Genomic DNA, 16204 nt, shown 5'->3' on the forward strand with positions numbered 1-16204 from the left:
TTTGGAACGATTGAACACCCCAAGATTTTAGAAGTCGTTAACGATCGGATTTTACACCAAGTGCACGTCTAACCCCGCACAACAAGAAAGAATCCTTCCTTCGACCGTGAAGACTTCAGCACTTCATCGAAATCCAATAGCAGGTCGTGGTATGCTTAAGCCACAACGCTCCCTTTTATGACCCGCTCTTCTCACCTCGAGCCATATCATTGAGCCGTCCAAAGAAAAAGCTGCCGACTTCAGAATTTTAGCCAGATCATGGGGGTGGACTAGGTTATGTGATGTATTCGGAATGGATCGAGCGAACGTCTCCACTGTCGAAGTTGTCCCAGGAATTTCAAAAAGAGACTCTTGATCGCTTTCCAGAGAAGAGGGCATTATAGCACCGACAGAAGATTTCCAGCGTTCGGTACAAACCGATCGATCACCACGGCAAGTGATCAATCCTATTCCACCATCGGACACAATATCCCCAAGATCGGCAATTCATCTTACGTAAAGAGAAACTAAAGCCTGATACCAGTGCTTATTCATTTCGATTTTCATCGATAGCTCTTTGAAGCTTTCTTTCGACGAGCTAGTACGATTCTCGGTCAATGAGCGCTCGTTGCATTACTCAAGCGTTGCTGGACCGAAATGCATCAATAAAAGAAAGTCTGACCATATTTTAGCCTTATACACGCCACCAACGAACTTGTTAGGTGAGGCCGACAACAAAGGTGTAAGTAAGCGCTCGCCGAAGGATGCAACAATTTCAGCGAAGGTTCGCCTCGCGCGACATCCAGGCCACAGGGCTAAGAAGAATCCGTTTCCCTCGGGATCAGGTGAATATGAAAGACGATCAATCAGAAAAATCAATCAACGATCGCTGCCGGTTTCGGTGACCGATTGGCTGACCTAGGGTTGCAATTTTCCAGTGAATCAGAGTCTCGCATCGGCGAGGTTTCTCATTCGTTGGGTTCATTGATTGACTTCAACGACAAGCGCGGAAATCGGACGAGGATGGCGCGACACTTGGACAAACCATCGACACGAAATCGTTCCGGGATTCGGGACGTATTCATAGCGCTCGAGAGCTTCCCAGCGGTGTCACGCAATAGATCGCCGGGGAATCGGTCGAAAGCGACACATGAACATGACAGCCTGCAAATCCCCCCAGAATGGGCCATTCACAGCTTATCTAATTTCATCGCTTTCTCCAGGGGCCCGAGCCCTTCTCCTTTCTCCGCAAGATCAAGAAGTGAATGCGAGAAGTCATCGACTCGCGTTCTTTTTGATGGAGCGAATGGCTTGGGATCGTCTTCAAATGACCAATGTGAGGATCTAAGCCGGAATCCGCTCGAATCCAGAGAATTGACAGTGAAGACATGGCGGATCGAACTTCTGACGTCAAGGGCCACACGGGGAGCAAACGCTCTTGTTGGCACTTGCGGCCCCTTTTGATGTTCGGCGATGAGTTAGAGCTCGGATAGGATTCGACTAAATCAAAAAAATGCCGCACTCCCAGGGCCGGAACCTCGACGACCGACTGGAAAATTGACGTGTTAATCGTTTCATGCTTACTGACAAGAGCAGGATATCTGTTCAGCTCCATACGGCAGCTATGGGATAGCTTGAGATGGATTCGAGAGTTGGAAGTCGTACCCGAGGATTAATAATTTCGTACCCGAGGATTCGTTTTCATACAGAACTCCGAATCGACAGTCACCGCATGTCTGCGATGATGCCCCCATTCCGCAGACGCGACGCGTCGATTATGGAGGGCGGCAGACAGACGGCCTTATGGGGACGTCATCGTTTCTCTCAGCGCATACAATGTCTCATCGGCTCATCGAAGAATTCTGGCTAGCTCGGGGCCGAATGCGAAATAAGTTTCTGAATCCGAACGATGATAATTTCGTACTTCATTCCAATGTTTCCCCCGAATCCCGCTTCCAAGGCTCAGGATCGGAGTCGATGTCTTAGGGACGCCCAACGAGCGGAAAACCACTCATAGCAGTCGTATCTTAAACGTTCGTCTTTCAAAAAAGACGCTATCGATTTGAGGAGTTTCGATAGATCTATGACGAGGCAACACCCTTTATTGCAAAGAACAAGAGCCACTCCGCACAGAAGAAAGCTGGATGCGATCGTTTGAGTCCTCCAGAGTTTCTGAACCCTGGACACGCCCCTAGTCGATGCGGAACAGAAGGATGCACATCCACAAAAACTGACAGACTCCGGAATGCCCGTCGAGAGATTCGTACTTTCGGAATACAGGCATGTAATTAGCCTGATTTCTACCATAAATTCACATCTGGAGCCGCGTTGAATCCGGCGAAACTTTGACCGACTGTTTCGTTTATAAAGTTGTCCATTTATTCCAGCTGGTTATTCACGCGTCGCAGTAATTCGTGGCTCGATCGCCCGGTGTAAACAAGGGCAGCGTATTCAGAAACTTACATCACGGGCTCATTCTGTCGCTTTCGAAGTAAAACGAGGGTTTTCCTCGATCCGGCATAGATGGGAGGTCCTGAAGTCGTAAAGGAACTCGTGTCAATAATTTCTCGCGACCTCAACTTTGAATCACACAACTTCCAACGTCGACTTAATGAAACAATCCTGCAGGCTTGTCGATTCACACGCCCTCTCGGAGCGGAAATCTGAGCAACTGAATTTCGGAAAAGAATTCCGGGAATGAGTTCCCCGAAAGCGCTGCGGTAGTATAACAGATCCTCCGTCGACGACGGAAACACCAGACTCGGAAAGCATGGCGGTGGAGCGGCAAACGGTATCCAGAGATAAGGAGTCTGAACGTCATGGGAATCAATTCATGAAAATCTGTGAAGTCGAACCGTCCGGTGAGATGAAACAATGGGACCTCGGTCAAGGTCGTCTCGTGGATCAAGCTCAATCTCCGACAGCTCGGTCGGAACCGTGAAGTCTACCGTTAATTACCTGCTTCCTTCAAAACTCGGTGTGAAACATTCCACGAATCTCCGATGCTTCGTCTGTGTAAGACAAATTTCCTCGATTGGTTGGGGCGAAGTTTCCAGGTTCGCGAAGTGTCGATTGTTTGTGGACCATAATTCATGATAATCGTTGTTATCCACAGTCGATCGGCTGTTATGTTCTCATCATCTCTTTGCGTCATCGTGCCAGAAGGCTCGTTTCACATCAAAACGAAGGTGAGTTCTGGGAGCTCAGTCAGTCGGGAGGAATCTGTGTACATTAATCATCAGCGCAGAGGAAATGATAAAAGGAAGTTCACACAGGAAGGGTAGACTCAAACGAGCTCTCTGATGTTTCGTTCGCTCCAATCTGTCGTCTTCTGGCTCTCATCGAAGTCACGGATTACGCAGCCTGTCGCGACGTGAGTTCCTGACTCCGCCGCACCCTGCGGTCCGAGCCCTCCTCCGTCGAGTTTCAAGCGTTCCCGGGTCGCATGAACTCCTCAAGGCAAGCTCATGGCTAAAGATCCTCTGCCGCGGTGATATTGCTTGAGAATTTCTCGAATGAGATCCATTCGGATCAGATTCGGGTTCCTGACGACACCGGGCCCTAGTGGGCGCATTTCGGAGCCGTTTCCAGGGGCTTCTTGTAGGCTGCCATGCCGATCATCGTGTCTCAGCCTCAATGTGACCACCGATCTTCCCCATAATACGGGAATGTCACACGCAATGGAGCTCGAGGATTCAAGATGGTCCTGCTGCAATATTCCAGCCTTGTGGGATTCTCTTGATTTCGATCGACGAGCAAAGCAGTTGCATGCTGACACAACCATCGATTCTCGCTTGACAGAAAACTCTCAATCAGACGAAAACCGCTTGACGGTCATCAATCGATACCTTTGTGGGGGTCTGATCGGAAACGAATATCGATTCGTGATTGTGTTTTCACGTTGATTTCCGACGTGCGAGGAAAACGGTCACCCTAATCGATTCGGCTCTCAAATTGAGATCGATCGAATTGTGATTGCTTTAAAGTCGGCGCGCATCGATTGACATTTCACTCAGAGCGAGTGAGCATCAAACAGGAAGCAGCCGCTCGGCCGACTCGAACGGGAGCAAGATGAAGTGGTTTCTATCTTTCGCTTTAGCTCTCAAGTGTCTCAGCGACACGACCGAGGCTGAGGAAGTGATCCTCATGGAACCCTTTGATCCTACGAAGGTAAAGCGCTCAGATGGAATACACTCAGATTCGAGCAGAATCGAGAGGACCTTAGAGGCCACATTTACTAATAACTCCATTCCCGAAAGGCTGGTGGTCTGTGGTACATCTATTCGAGGAACCAGAACCTCTTGGAGAAGACCAACGGCGCGAAGTGTCTCATAGCAGACATCGAACACGACGCGGGTGGCATGGATCTCTACAAGGTTGAAGCCAAGTGGACAGATCCCTCGTAAGGCTCCCGAGATTCCAACGGCCTGTCATTAATTACAATGTCTCATTATCGATTCTGGGTATCTTCGAGATCACAGAATGGTAAAAGCTCAATGATCAGCCATCGAGATAATGTTCTACATTCTTGCATGATGAAGACTCGGCGACATGGATATCACCCTTCACGTCGTGGACGACAAGGTCCATCCAGCGCAGTATTTCTTCCTACATGACGGTGGGTTGAATTACAATAGAGGAGCATGGCCGCCAATCGGCAGCTTTTCGGAACAATGTGTTGCGGAATTCCACTCCGATTCCATCATCGCTCAAATTTCACAGAGCACCGCATCGCGCTCTCCATACTGGGAACAGACTACGACAACTACTTGGTGGGCCACGGAATGCTCGGATTGAAAGGTTCGTTACCTGGAGCCTTACATAGCCGTCTCCAAAACCGGGGACAGAACTCTTGGGGTGAGATCGTCAAAGAACGATCAGGAAACTCTGCCGATCTCATACAGGCTCTGTCCCTACGGCCATCTCTCTTTTCCCGCAGCCACCTACTTCACCGCCTTCCGCAAACTACCGGCCGACCCAGCTGTTATGGCTGCAGCGGATAAAATTCTCCAGAAGAACAAAGTTACCAGGGACTTTCAGATAATCGATCATTCGTCCTGCTGAAACAGCTGAGAGATATGCTTGGAACAGTCTTCCGTCATTCAGAGAGTCATACTACGGGGTGTCGAATGTCTTAAAAAAGTGTAATAGATTCCAAATTCCATTACTCTCATCAAAGAGGCTGTGGCGGATCCTACGCTTCTGACCAAGATATGCACGTGGCATTCGCACTTCCGGAGTACAGATTGAGAGAACAGTAAATACGCAGCTAGCACAAGGTCTCATTTCATTTATGACATTATACACTGTGGCGGAGTCGCTTGAGCTCCGAACCCTCAGCGATCTAAATACGCATCATTCTCGATATGTACATGATTTCAAAAACCTCACGCCATCATCAGAACGAGAACCCTTCTGTCGCAAATATGTACAAGGATTTTCCGCCCGATGGGTTCTGCTCCTCACGTTTCCTCTACCGTGAGCTCATGCTTGTCGACTTCGGCCAGTTCTGCATTGAACTTTTCTATCCATTCTTTGACTCCGGGCTGGAATTATCGACAGAACCTCATGAATTTCCGCCGATCTCAGGATTCTGCTTCGAATCATCAGCTATGCATCGATTGTGGTCGAGCAGCCTGGAATGGTGGATCGATGATGCGCTGAAGAGCTCTCCGATGATGCTTACCTCTTCCGAGACCAACTTTCTCCTCTTCCGTGGACTAGGACGATGGACAATCTCGATTTCTTCGCTTGCAGTGTCCGTTGACGTTTCGGAAGTGTCGGAATCCTCGCACCTCTTCACAGGAGATGGCGGCCGCTTCCGCTTGTACGTCGGACTCGGTACCGCTGGAAAGAAAACGGAACCTTTTCATCTGCAGGAGCCCCATCCGGCCCAGCCACAGAGCGTTGCCGCACCCGCTTTAGTATTCGATTTGACCGGAGTCGTCTGGATCTTTCATCAACTCGTAGATCGCTTCTTAGCCCCCAGAAGCTCTCCACATCGCCTGAGAGCTCTTCAAGCCCTCATGAGTTTGGCCCTATGTCTGTCAAAGAACGGTGACTTGGGAACGACAAGCTGACTGTACGTCCTCCGTTCCATACCTCCGCATCTGTCAAGATTCGAGGACACTGAACTTACCAATCCAAGGGACGTCTCGGAAGATATCGTCCCCGGGGAAGATACTGGTCGACTCCCCGGGGACAGACTTCAAGTATTTGACAACCGGGTTCTCGACAGTGGAGGATTCGAAGAATGTAGAGAGCTCCTCTGGGACCTCATCGTCAAACAAAGAGTAGATCGACGACCTTCCACTCTTCCGTTGATCAACTGTCTTGTGGAATATGGGTGCGACCGAGCTTTCATTCTGGTTCTCTGCGACAAAATAAATCTCTCAGATGACAGAAAAGAGTAGCATGAACCAAGACGATGCAGACCGTCAGGGGTCAATCAAGGGATTCTGGCGCCTTGAAGGTCTCACTCACTTTTCGGTAGGGCTTCGCGGAGATCTTTGCGGGAAGTTCTAGGGGTGGATATCAGCGAATTTTCTATCGATTGGAGCGCGACTCTCCGTGAACTCATGTCGCATTGAAGGTTTGAACAATCAAACTCCCGCCGTATCCCACACACGACTGCTGTTTTTCACATCGGCGCCTCCTTGGGAGAGAGAGTTCGCCAACTAGATCCGAGCCGCGGCACTCTCAAACACGTGGAGTGGTAGATGCCAACGTAGTGAGTGGAACGCACATGGTCCGAGACCTGCGCTACTCAGTTCAAGTTCGGAAGAGAGTGGTAAGCCGACGAGACCAAGAAACCCTCGCGGAAGCTCTCTAGCGCGATGACCACCCGGGTCGAGGATATCTTGGGCTTGAATGGAGAGACAGAGGAAGTCTTCAAGACGATAAACGTCGAGAAGCCGCTCGACTGTGAATTTGACATCGGAGAACTACTGGTTGTGGATCCGAACGCTATCGAGGAGTACAAGTTCAAGTAAGCTGCTCCCCCAGAGTTTTTCTCAGTCATTGCCATTTGACGTCCGTGTCGCTCCAGTGTCGATACTGATCGGGTCTTGTCTCCTACAGACAGAACGAGACAGACTATGTGGACAATTTGAGTCGAGATAATGTTCAACTCCTAATCAACGAGCTGTTCAAAATTCCCACCGAAGTGAAAGAAGATACTGTGGTGTTCCAACTCCCAAAACCAGTGACCAGAATCCCCCGCGAGAAACCGGTGAGTCTCCTCGTCTGGACAAGAGGAAAGCAGGACTTATGATCTTCTAATCGTGATAATGCATGCCTGAGAATTGCAATGGTGGTTTCACAATGCGGTCTCCCTTTTCTCATCAGTGTCCGAAGCCGAAACCGCTGACCAAATGGGAGGAATATCGCAAGAAGAAGGGTCTCCGACCAGCCAAGAAGGAGAAACTCGTCTGGGATGAGGCCTCGAAGGAATGGAAGCCTCGATATGGAATGAAGCGAATCAACTCCGAGAAAGAAGTTTGGGCTATTCCCGTCCCCGAAACAGCTGGTGAGATCCCAGCCCGACCCGTCTCATTATGGGTCAAACAAAACGGCCGAGATCACGCAGAGAATTTCCCGCGCAGTCTCTGATCTCTCGTTACCCTTGCAGATCCCATGGTTGACCAATTCAAATTGATGAGGGAGAAGAAGAAGGAACGCATCGCTAAGAACGAATTCCAGCGACTGAGGAATATTCAGAGAGCTCACAAAGTAAGCCGAGGAGATCTTCTCTGATTATCCTTTCCGCTTTATTGTCAATTATCATTATCATCATATCATATTATAAATATTATAAATATTATGGAACTCTCCCTATGGTCCGTCCGAAATCCTACTTTCATAATACACAACCTGATTTCGTCCCTGGCAGATCGATAAGTTTGCCGTGAGCTCTGTGATGCCGACCGACAAGCCCACACCGGAATTGATGTCGAAAGCCGCTGCTGTGGCTAAAGGTAGCACGGCTTCCCTCGGAAAGTTCGACAGGAAACTGGCGCTCGAGAAGGAAGCGAAGATAAAGGGCAAGAAGCGCAAGTTCGTTGACAATATCGGCTCGATATCCACGGAGAAGGAGCGCACCATGAAAATTCTCGATGAGCTGAACCATTCACGTCCGAAACTCAATTACGCTCGGGTCGTCGAAAAACAAATGAAGAAAGATGTTAAGGAGGAGATCCGTCAGAAAAAAGAAAAGAAGAGAGGAACCAGGAGTTCGAAGAAGCTCGGGAACAAAAAAGCCGCCATCAAAATGGCGAAACTCAACCGCATCAAAGGCAAAGCGAAAGGCGCTAAGGGGAAGAAGAGACGTTGATTTCCCCGAAGGAGAGATTCATGTCACTGTTCGTTATTGTAAAGGACGCCGATGCGGAGTCGTCAATAAATTGCGCGCGTGTACATACAATAAGCAAGAGTCCAAAATACTCTAATTATCATAGTTCCTGGTGAGTCATTTTTTATTCATCATCATGAGTTTACTCTTCAAATTCACTCTATTTTGGATCACGATTCCGCAATCATCATGCCTGATCGTGAGGGCAGCCTAACCCTATCCCCGAGCGGCGGATTCCCGATGGACGGCAGATATTTGGACCGTTTCGGATCACCATTTTGAATGATCCAGTCATATATGCATCGTCCCGAAAATGCCCACTGGGGGAAGCGTCCCGCTGAGGAATATAGAGGAAGGATTCCAGCATCGATGAGACCTCGACTTATCCATCGTCGATCATCGTTTCGAATCGCTCGCTAATTTTTTGAAAAAGCCCGGGCTCGGTTTCGACTGAATCCTCCATCCAGAAAGCACTCCGCCGGAGGGTAAACTCAGACGTTATGTTTTGATCAAGAGTTCTTTTTCGCTACAGCAGCCGCAAGCCTGCCGCTATTCTCTCTAGAAGCGGCTCCTTGTGTCGTGGTTGCCGAGAAGCTCTTCAAAAGTCCTCTGTTGCGAGACTGCGCTCGTTCGGGAATCAGTGTATATCTGAAATCGATTGATCATGCCGAAGAATAAGGGTGAGTGACTCAGGTCTTGTGATTGTCTTTGGGGTATTGCGATAGAGCCCGCACGCTGACATATTGTTTCATCTTAGAATTCCGACGTTTCTCCACGGAACCAAATCCGAAACTGAGATTATGACCCCGATGGAGTATCTCTCACTAGATGGGTCCACTAGTTTCTGGGCCGTCTTGAATCGCTCGAGCGATTGATTCTCCATTGTTCTTGCCGGCCCCTTGACGGCTCCGAATCTGACGAATGTCTTTTTCCAGGAAAGGGAGGTAAAAACAGGAGAAGAGGAAAGAACGAGAACGAGGCAGAGAAGAGAGAGTTGGTCTTCAAAGAAGACGGTCAAGGTAAATACTTCAAGCACACCTGGACCCGGAGGGTCTCAGATCGCAATCGAGAAAAAACTCCGAGTGTCCGAAAAGGCTGTCCTCATGGAGGATCCGCCTCTTCCCGACTAGCGAGACGGATGAAGAACGTCGGTTAGCGCTAAGTCTCGAAGAGGGGATTTAGAAATCCGGCTTGCTTCGTTCACCCTGATGTGTTGCATTTATGATCACTCAGAGAGACCCTCGGAAGAGGTGCCCTTCCAGAGTGGGAATAGATACTGAGATGCTATGGAACCACTCACTGTGAGACACCTGACCAAAGTTCTTTCCCTTCCAGAATATGCGCAAGTGGTGAAAATGTTGGGAAACGGTAGGCTAGAGGCAATGTGCTTCGATGGCACGAAGCGGTTGTGCCATATCAGAGGTGAGTTCGGCAACCCATCATCGATTCAGAGGAAATCCCATCCTGCACTCAGACCCGGAGCACCGGATAGGAATTTTGGAATTAATCGCTCGACATCTCTTTGATCTGCAGGTAAACTCCGTAAAAAGGTCTGGATCAATCAGGGCGACATCATTCTAGTTGGTCTCCGAGACTATCAAGATGCGAAAGCCGATGTGATTCTGAAGTATAATCCCGACGAGGCGCGTAATCTTAAATCGTATGGAGAGCTTCCCGAGCATGCGAAGATCAACGAAAACGTTGCGTTCGGGGAAGAGGAAGAAGACGACAACATTGAGTTCGACGACGTGTCTGGCGATGAGGATATTGACGACATCTGAGGAAAACTCAAGGAGACTCGAGTCCGCAGTCCGCTGCTGTACAAAGCTGTGTATGGAACCAGCAAGGAATACCCTTATTTACCGTTCGTGGAGAGATCCAACGCCCTCGAGTTCAATGCTATCTTGATCGGGGGTCGTTCCTGAATAAATATATTTGTTCCAATTGAACTGAACCGCTCGTCGAACTCAATCGACGAATAATATTCATCTGAAATCGAGTTCCGCCCAGCGGTTTCCCCATCCCAGCTCGATTCATTCATTAGGAACACCTTACGAGACCCACACTGCGGAAATATCGCAGCGTTAGATTACGGAAAGCCTCTGGGATTTTTTCGAGGACCGTATTCTTAAAGGCCCGACTCTCCGTTCGCGGATGGGGATGGAAGCTTTTTGGGGGGAACCAGGTCCGATTTCGTCGGCCGGAGCCTAAGTTCTTTGAGCAAATATCTGGGGACTGCGAAGATGGGTCCCGAGGACTGACCTTTCAGCTTCCAGGGCCTTGATGCGGTCAATATGGCGCCGAGAACCGGAACGAGGTCATACCTCCTCCTTCTCCTCGAAGGACAGCCGAGATCCCCAGGTAGTAAGCATTAGAGATAGTCTCAGCTCGTCTCATCATGACTAATTGATCAACCGGCATCTTCTCCTGTCCATGAGAGGATGATGAGGATAATCGCTTTACTCAGTCTGCTTGAGTCTTCCGCTCGACGAAAAAGAAAATTTCCAGTTTATCAATTCGTCCACCATGGGAAGAACTCTGTTCTCGCCCGCCTCTCCTCTCTCTCTAGTATTCGCGTATTCGCTGGGCCAGATTCCCGACGAGGGTGTAATCATCATCGAGCTGCTTGTTCAGCTGACGCTGAGAGAGGTAGATGATTGTACCTCCTAACAGCCGCTTCCGAATCATGACTCCCGATTACGGCGCGCTCCGGGCTCGCTCGATTCTCTCAACGAAGCATCATACGTCCCTTTGATCGATAAAACTCCATGTCGGAGGCAGAATAAAAGTACACGTATACAGACTTTGAAGGATCGCGACCTCGTAATACTTGGTGGCCCTCAAAAGGGCCGTTTTTTTCGCTTTCAGTGGGAAGACTTAGGCGGCAGCCTTGTCGGTCTTCTTGGGGAGAAGGACGGCCTGGATATTGGGCAGGACACCTCCCTGGGCGATGGTGACACCCGAGAGAAGTTTGTTCAATTCTTCGTCATTACGGATGGCCAACTGAAGATGACGGGGGATGATTCTGGTCTTCTTGTTGTCACGGGCGGCGTTTCCTGCCAACTCAAGAACTTCAGCAGCCAGGTACTCGAGGACGGCAGCGAGGTACACGGGGGCACCAGCTCCGACACGCTCGGCGTAGTTCCCTTTCCGGAGAAGACGGTGGATACGACCGACGGGGAACTGGAGTCCCGCACGAGAAGACCTGGTCTTCGCCTTCGACTTTGCCTTTCCTCCCTTTCCGCGTCCTGACATGCTGATTGTTTCGTGTTAGAGAATCGTCGAATGCGTGTGGCCTCGACGCGCTCCTCCTTATAGCCTAAGGTGAGGGTGATTTTGGCGGTCTCTCTCAATCCGGGGCAGAAAAGGCGCGCTTTTCACCTCCCCATAAATACTTAAATAGATTCGCGAGATGGACGTTCATCACTCTCGTCTGAGCTCGAACTGAACGATGCCGCCTGCAGCGAGTGGGAAGGCTGTGAAGAAGGCCGGAAAGGCCCAGAAGAATGTCCGTGCGACCGACAAGAAGAAGAAGAAGCGCAGGAGGAAGGAGTCCTTCTCCATCTACATCTACAAAGTCTTGAAACAAGTTCACCCCGACACTGGTATCTCATCGAAAGCCATGTCGATCATGAACTCGTTCGTCAACGACATCTTCGAGCGTATCGCCGCTGAAGCTTCTCGTCTGTCCCACTACAACAAGAGGTCGACCATCACCTCCCGGGAAGTTCAGACGGCTGTGAGGCTCCTTCTCCCCGGAGAATTGGCCAAGCACGCCGTCTCTGAAGGAACCAAGGCTGTTACCAAATACACCTCTTCGAAGTAAGCGTCCACCAAGGGCGAAAAAAAAGGCCCTTATCAGGGCCACCAAAATTCAAAAGATCACTCTCCTCAGAAGCACCGTCCCCTAAAATTCTTAGTCGCCCGCTTCTCCATAAATATTAGGATCTTGTTGTCGGACCTTCCGAGAGAGAGAGATTCGAGCATTCGGTTTCCATTACTCAAGTTTCAGGGCGACATATCTGTTCGCAAGCGAAGTTATTGGTAAAAAAATGCGCAAAGTCGCGACTTTCAGGCCTTGATTCCTTGACATGCTACATCTCGCGACTCTCCATGCATGAAATACTCCTCTGGTTCGACAGAGTGATATCAAAAGTAGGAAATGAACGTTGGAACTAGACACGAGAAATTCAAAGATGGGTGGTCCTTCAGTATTGTTGGACAGTTTCCAACCGAGGAGCGGTTCCCGCTGGTCCTACTGATGACCAGAGAGCAAGTCACGGGCATCCCACTATTCCGACTAATTCTTGGTTCAAAACTCATCCATGCAACCTATGGTGCTCGGTTTAGTCATCATCCCCTCGCCGTTTCGTCTTACGAACAATTCTGCGACTAGACTCTCGAGAGTCTGGAAAACTACCATGTTGTCGACCATCCGTCGACTTACAATTTTCATTCGTTCCATACGATTCGTACCTAGTTCGTTCTACCATAGGTCTGAGCCAATCCAATCGCTATATCTGGCCAATGCTACCAAGCGTCTCGTTTGAGCTATCCCCCGATAAATGTCAGGTCCATTTGAATTTCGGAGTAGGAGTCCGATATTTCAAACGAAGCTCTGCAGCCGGAAGGATGATCTCTTTGAATATGGTGGCCCTTAGAAGGGCCGTTTTTTTCAAGCGATTGGCTTAAGCACGTTCTCCACGAATACGACGAGCCAGTTGGATGTCCTTGGGCATGATGGTGACACGCTTGGCGTGAATGGCACACAAGTTGGTGTCTTCGAAGAGTCCAACGAGGTAAGCCTCAGAGGCCTCCTGGAGAGCCATGACGGCTGAGCTTTGGAAACGGAGATCGGTCTTGAAGTCCTGAGCGATTTCACGAACAAGTCGCTGGAAGGGCAACTTGCGGATCAAGAGCTCAGTCGACTTCTGGTAACGACGGATCTCACGGAGAGCCACGGTACCGGGCCTGTAACGATGGGGCTTCTTGACTCCACCGGTGGCCGGTGCGGACTTACGAGCAGCCTTGGTGGCGAGCTGCTTACGAGGAGCTTTTCCTCCAGTGGATTTACGCGCGGTTTGCTTCGTACGAGCCATGATTACAAACTTCGAAGTCTAGTTTCGACAATGAAGGTTTCTCGAGGTGCCGTCGAGCCTTTATGGTCTGGAGCATGGGAGAGAGGAGCGTTGGGGGAGGAGTTTCACAACGAACAATCTATGAGCCCCGAAATATGTAATCGGAAAGAATAATTTAGGCTCATGAAGAAAGCTGGTAACTTCTCTCTCAATATGAGGAGATCGCATTCGATAGGTTCAGAAATGATGTCAAGCTCCTCTAATATTGTTCTAGAAATACGAATTCACGGAATTGGCGCGCTCACGCCGGTGGCGGGTGAAAGGAGAGCACCATTCTCCTCTCCCCTCGGAACCCATGTTAGCGATCGACGGTGCTCTCCGGGCGTATATAAACGACTCCATTTTGAAGCCGAGCATTCAGTTTCTGTTATCCGAGGAAACATGTCTGGACGCGGCAAGGGAGGAAAAGGTCTTGGAAAGGGTGGCGCCAAGCGTCATCGTAAAGTTTTGCGTGACAACATCCAGGGTATCACCAAGCCCGCCATCCGTCGTCTGGCTCGTCGTGGTGGAGTCAAGCGTATCTCTGGTCTGATCTACGAGGAGACCCGAGGTGTCCTCAAGGTCTTCTTGGAGAACGTCATCCGTGACGCTGTCACCTACACCGAGCACGCCAAGAGGAAGACTGTCACCGCCATGGACGTCGTCTATGCTCTGAAAAGACAAGGACGTACTCTCTACGGTTTCGGAGGTTAAATCTCTCCCCATCGGCCTCGCGGTCCAGAAAAAAAACGGCCCTTTTCAGGGCCACCAAACTGAACAAGCTCACTATCCTCTCGCGAAGTCATTTCTTCCGGGAAACTTCCTAAGAGATTTCACGATACGACGAGAGATCCGATCCGTGACAGGAGTCTAGGAAATCCTCAAGGAGTGGAACATATCGCTCATTCATGGGGGCCTGCAGCTCGACGTGGCCGCTCATGTCTACTCACAACGACTCATGTGACTTGATCGATTGTTCTCTCCATCGATGTTCTCCTTGGAATCGCATCCAGCCCCTCACATGGCGAACGATTGCCATAATCATCGGAATCGATGCCCCCAAGACTGATCGCTCATTTGAACTCAAGATTCGATTTAATCTAGATGCTCGGCTCCATTGATGCATGGAAACATAGACAGTGTCGCTTCCCTCTGAGGACGCTCAGGGCGAAATATTCAGTACTATAGTACTCTAGCCTCGGGCGAACTCGGCATATAATTTCATCAGCAGACCGGGACCGTCTCGCTTCATACGAGGCATAATATTCGCAGTGATCGATTGCTGACCCGAGCATTGCCCTCTTCCGGATACAATTTTCCGCAGACGATCGACCGACTACCGACGCTACTTACCGATGCAAATCGATGTCGAGTAGCCTCCGATGGGGGTGAAGTTCCGCAATTGAAAACTCCAAGCACTCGAGCGATCAGATCCAGATCAGACTAGGCTTTGCCTTCTTCCCTCCGGGAGGCTCGCATCACTCATGGGTTCCTGAACCAACGCTATGTTCTACCTATATACCGTCGGTAAATTGAATTCAGGAGATTGTTCGAAATTCCCATCTAATGTTTGTTTCCTCTAGTCGCAGACGCTAACTGACAGAGTCAGATTGATATTTCACGCGATTCAATACATTAGATGAGCTGAGTACTGATCTCCTCGATTTTGGTGGCCCTTAAAAGGGCCGTTTTTTTCGCCTCCGATGGGGAGACCTAGGCCGCGGCCTTGTCGGTCTTCTTGGGGAGAAGGACAGCCTGGATGTTGGGCAGGACACCACCCTGGGCGATGGTGACACCCGAGAGAAGTTTGTTCAATTCTTCGTCATTACGGATGGCCAACTGAAGATGACGGGGGATGATTCTGGTCTTCTTGTTGTCACGGGCGGCGTTTCCTGCCAACTCAAGAACTTCAGCAGCCAGGTACTCGAGGACGGCAGCGAGGTACACGGGGGCACCAGCTCCGACACGCTCGGCGTAGTTCCCTTTCCGGAGAAGACGGTGGATACGACCGACGGGGAACTGAAGTCCCGCACGAGAAGACCTGGTCTTCGCCTTCGACTTGGCCTTTCCTCCCTTACCGCGTCCAGACATGTTCAGAATATCGTTTTCAAAAAGCAACGAATGCTCGTCTGAGGTGCTCCTCGCCTTATATACGACGCCGCTCAGGCAGCGCCGACCATTACCCTCTCCCAGAGCGAGCGGAGTTGGCGCTGTTTTCGCCCGGCTCAAATCACTTAAATACAAGGAGCGCGCTCTAGACACTCAACCTCGTTTGAGTTCGAACTGAACAATGCCGCCTGCAGCGAGTGGAAAAGCTGTGAAGAAGGCCGGAAAGGCCCAGAAGAATGTCCGTGCGACCGACAAAAAGAAGAAGAAGCGCAGGAGGAAGGAATCCTTCTCTATCTACATCTACAAAGTCTTGAAACAAGTTCACCCCGACACTGGTATCTCATCGAAAGCCATGTCGATCATGAACTCGTTCGTCAACGACATCTTCGAGCGTATCGCCGCTGAAGCTTCTCGTCTGTCCCACTACAACAAGAGGTCAACCATCACCTCCCGGGAAGTTCAGACCGCTGTGAGGCTCCTCCTTCCCGGAGAGTTGGCCAAGCACGCCGTGTCTGAAGGAACCAAGGCTGTTACCAAATACACCTCTTCGAAGTAAGCGTCCACCAACTGCGAGAAAAAAGGCCCTTATCAGGGCCACCAAAATCCAAAAGATACACTCTCCTCAGAAGCATCGTCCCCTAAAATTCTT

General features: G+C 50.0%; 10 protein-coding genes across 10 annotated transcripts; 6 read left to right on the plus strand and 4 right to left on the minus strand.

The window, feature by feature from the left end:
• The first annotated feature begins 3994 nt into the window (after nt 1–3994).
• Nucleotides 3995–5083, plus strand: LOC100898997 (uncharacterized). The gene is made up of 5 exons (XM_003744681.2): nt 3995–4149; nt 4239–4381; nt 4521–4597; nt 4702–4779; nt 4919–5083. Exons 1-5 carry the CDS (start codon nt 4051–4053, stop codon nt 5041–5043), a joined length of 522 nt encoding a protein of 173 aa, XP_003744729.1. The 5' UTR covers nt 3995–4050; the 3' UTR covers nt 5044–5083.
• Nucleotides 5084–5343: 260 nt separating this feature from the next.
• Nucleotides 5344–6559, minus strand: LOC100900129 (uncharacterized). The gene is made up of 4 exons (XM_003744689.1): nt 6463–6559; nt 6119–6352; nt 5666–5826; nt 5344–5525 (listed from the first exon to the last, which is right to left on the minus strand). Exons 1-4 carry the CDS (start codon nt 6557–6559, stop codon nt 5442–5444), a joined length of 576 nt encoding a protein of 191 aa, XP_003744737.1. The 3' UTR covers nt 5344–5441.
• Nucleotides 6560–6711: 152 nt separating this feature from the next.
• On the plus strand, nt 6712–8414 carry LOC100899141 (ribosome biogenesis regulatory protein homolog). The gene is made up of 5 exons (XM_003744682.2): nt 6712–6967; nt 7060–7210; nt 7327–7507; nt 7610–7710; nt 7871–8414. The coding sequence occupies exons 1-5, from the start codon at nt 6816–6818 to the stop codon at nt 8309–8311; spliced, it is 1026 nt and encodes a 341-aa protein (XP_003744730.1). The 5' UTR covers nt 6712–6815; the 3' UTR covers nt 8312–8414.
• A 579-nt stretch (nt 8415–8993) lies between these two features.
• On the plus strand, nt 8994–10273 carry eIF1A (eukaryotic translation initiation factor 1A). Its single transcript, XM_003744683.2, has 4 exons — nt 8994–9009; nt 9265–9348; nt 9665–9751; nt 9863–10273. Exons 1-4 carry the CDS (start codon nt 8994–8996, stop codon nt 10108–10110), a joined length of 435 nt encoding a protein of 144 aa, XP_003744731.1. The 3' UTR covers nt 10111–10273.
• A 933-nt stretch (nt 10274–11206) lies between these two features.
• On the minus strand, nt 11207–11584 carry LOC100899425 (histone H2A). The gene has a single exon (XM_003744684.1). It carries the CDS (start codon nt 11582–11584, stop codon nt 11207–11209), a length of 378 nt encoding a protein of 125 aa, XP_003744732.1.
• Nucleotides 11585–11780: 196 nt separating this feature from the next.
• Nucleotides 11781–12155, plus strand: LOC100900270 (histone H2B). Its single transcript, XM_018640070.1, has one exon. The coding sequence runs from the start codon at nt 11781–11783 to the stop codon at nt 12153–12155; it is 375 nt and encodes a 124-aa protein (XP_018495586.1).
• Nucleotides 12156–13017: 862 nt separating this feature from the next.
• On the minus strand, nt 13018–13431 carry LOC108864439 (histone H3). The gene has a single exon (XM_018640071.1). The coding sequence runs from the start codon at nt 13426–13428 to the stop codon at nt 13018–13020; it is 411 nt and encodes a 136-aa protein (XP_018495587.1). The 5' UTR covers nt 13429–13431.
• Nucleotides 13432–13830: 399 nt separating this feature from the next.
• LOC108864438 (histone H4) lies at nt 13831–14160 on the plus strand. Its single transcript, XM_018640068.2, has one exon. It carries the CDS (start codon nt 13849–13851, stop codon nt 14158–14160), a length of 312 nt encoding a protein of 103 aa, XP_018495584.1. The 5' UTR covers nt 13831–13848.
• Nucleotides 14161–15159: 999 nt separating this feature from the next.
• Nucleotides 15160–15537, minus strand: LOC100900412 (histone H2A). The gene has a single exon (XM_018640069.1). The coding sequence runs from the start codon at nt 15535–15537 to the stop codon at nt 15160–15162; it is 378 nt and encodes a 125-aa protein (XP_018495585.1).
• Nucleotides 15538–15736: 199 nt separating this feature from the next.
• Nucleotides 15737–16111, plus strand: LOC100899564 (histone H2B). The gene has a single exon (XM_003744685.1). The coding sequence runs from the start codon at nt 15737–15739 to the stop codon at nt 16109–16111; it is 375 nt and encodes a 124-aa protein (XP_003744733.1).
• The last annotated feature ends 93 nt before the right edge of the window (nt 16112–16204 follow it).

This window comes from Galendromus occidentalis, unplaced genomic scaffold (genome assembly GCF_000255335.2).
Source record: "Galendromus occidentalis unplaced genomic scaffold, Mocc_1.1 scf7180000077472, whole genome shotgun sequence".
In the NCBI taxonomy this organism is placed as follows: Eukaryota; Metazoa; Arthropoda; class Arachnida; order Mesostigmata; family Phytoseiidae; genus Galendromus; species Galendromus occidentalis.

Coding starts and splice junctions, on each gene's coding strand:
- LOC100898997 (XM_003744681.2), top strand. CDS start 4,051: ATGAAGTGGTTTCTATCTTTCGCTTTAGCTCTCAAGTGTCTCAGCGAC. Junction 4,382..4,520: donor GCCAAGTGGACAGATCCCTC/GTAAGGCTCCCG, acceptor TGCATGATGAAG/ACTCGGCGACATGGATATCA. Junction 4,598..4,701: donor GTATTTCTTCCTACATGACG/GTGGGTTGAATT, acceptor CAAATTTCACAG/AGCACCGCATCGCGCTCTCC.
- LOC100900129 (XM_003744689.1), bottom strand. CDS start 6,559: ATGAGTTCACGGAGAGTCGCGCTCCAATCGATAGAAAATTCGCTGATA. Junction 6,353..6,462: donor CCGCGAAGCCCTACCGAAAA/GTGAGTGAGACC, acceptor ATTTTGTCGCAG/AGAACCAGAATGAAAGCTCG. Junction 5,827..6,118: donor CCGAGACGTCCCTTGGATTG/GTAAGTTCAGTG, acceptor TTTTCTTTCCAG/CGGTACCGAGTCCGACGTAC.
- LOC100899141 (XM_003744682.2), top strand. CDS start 6,816: ATGACCACCCGGGTCGAGGATATCTTGGGCTTGAATGGAGAGACAGAG. Junction 6,968..7,059: donor ATCGAGGAGTACAAGTTCAA/GTAAGCTGCTCC, acceptor TGTCTCCTACAG/ACAGAACGAGACAGACTATG. Junction 7,211..7,326: donor GAATCCCCCGCGAGAAACCG/GTGAGTCTCCTC, acceptor TTTTCTCATCAG/TGTCCGAAGCCGAAACCGCT.
- eIF1A (XM_003744683.2), top strand. Junction 9,349..9,664: donor CTTCAAAGAAGACGGTCAAG/GTAAATACTTCA, acceptor TTTCCCTTCCAG/AATATGCGCAAGTGGTGAAA. Junction 9,752..9,862: donor GCGGTTGTGCCATATCAGAG/GTGAGTTCGGCA, acceptor TTTGATCTGCAG/GTAAACTCCGTAAAAAGGTC.
- LOC100899425 (XM_003744684.1), bottom strand. CDS start 11,584: ATGTCAGGACGCGGAAAGGGAGGAAAGGCAAAGTCGAAGGCGAAGACC.
- LOC100900270 (XM_018640070.1), top strand. CDS start 11,781: ATGCCGCCTGCAGCGAGTGGGAAGGCTGTGAAGAAGGCCGGAAAGGCC.
- LOC108864439 (XM_018640071.1), bottom strand. CDS start 13,428: ATGGCTCGTACGAAGCAAACCGCGCGTAAATCCACTGGAGGAAAAGCT.
- LOC108864438 (XM_018640068.2), top strand. CDS start 13,849: ATGTCTGGACGCGGCAAGGGAGGAAAAGGTCTTGGAAAGGGTGGCGCC.
- LOC100900412 (XM_018640069.1), bottom strand. CDS start 15,537: ATGTCTGGACGCGGTAAGGGAGGAAAGGCCAAGTCGAAGGCGAAGACC.
- LOC100899564 (XM_003744685.1), top strand. CDS start 15,737: ATGCCGCCTGCAGCGAGTGGAAAAGCTGTGAAGAAGGCCGGAAAGGCC.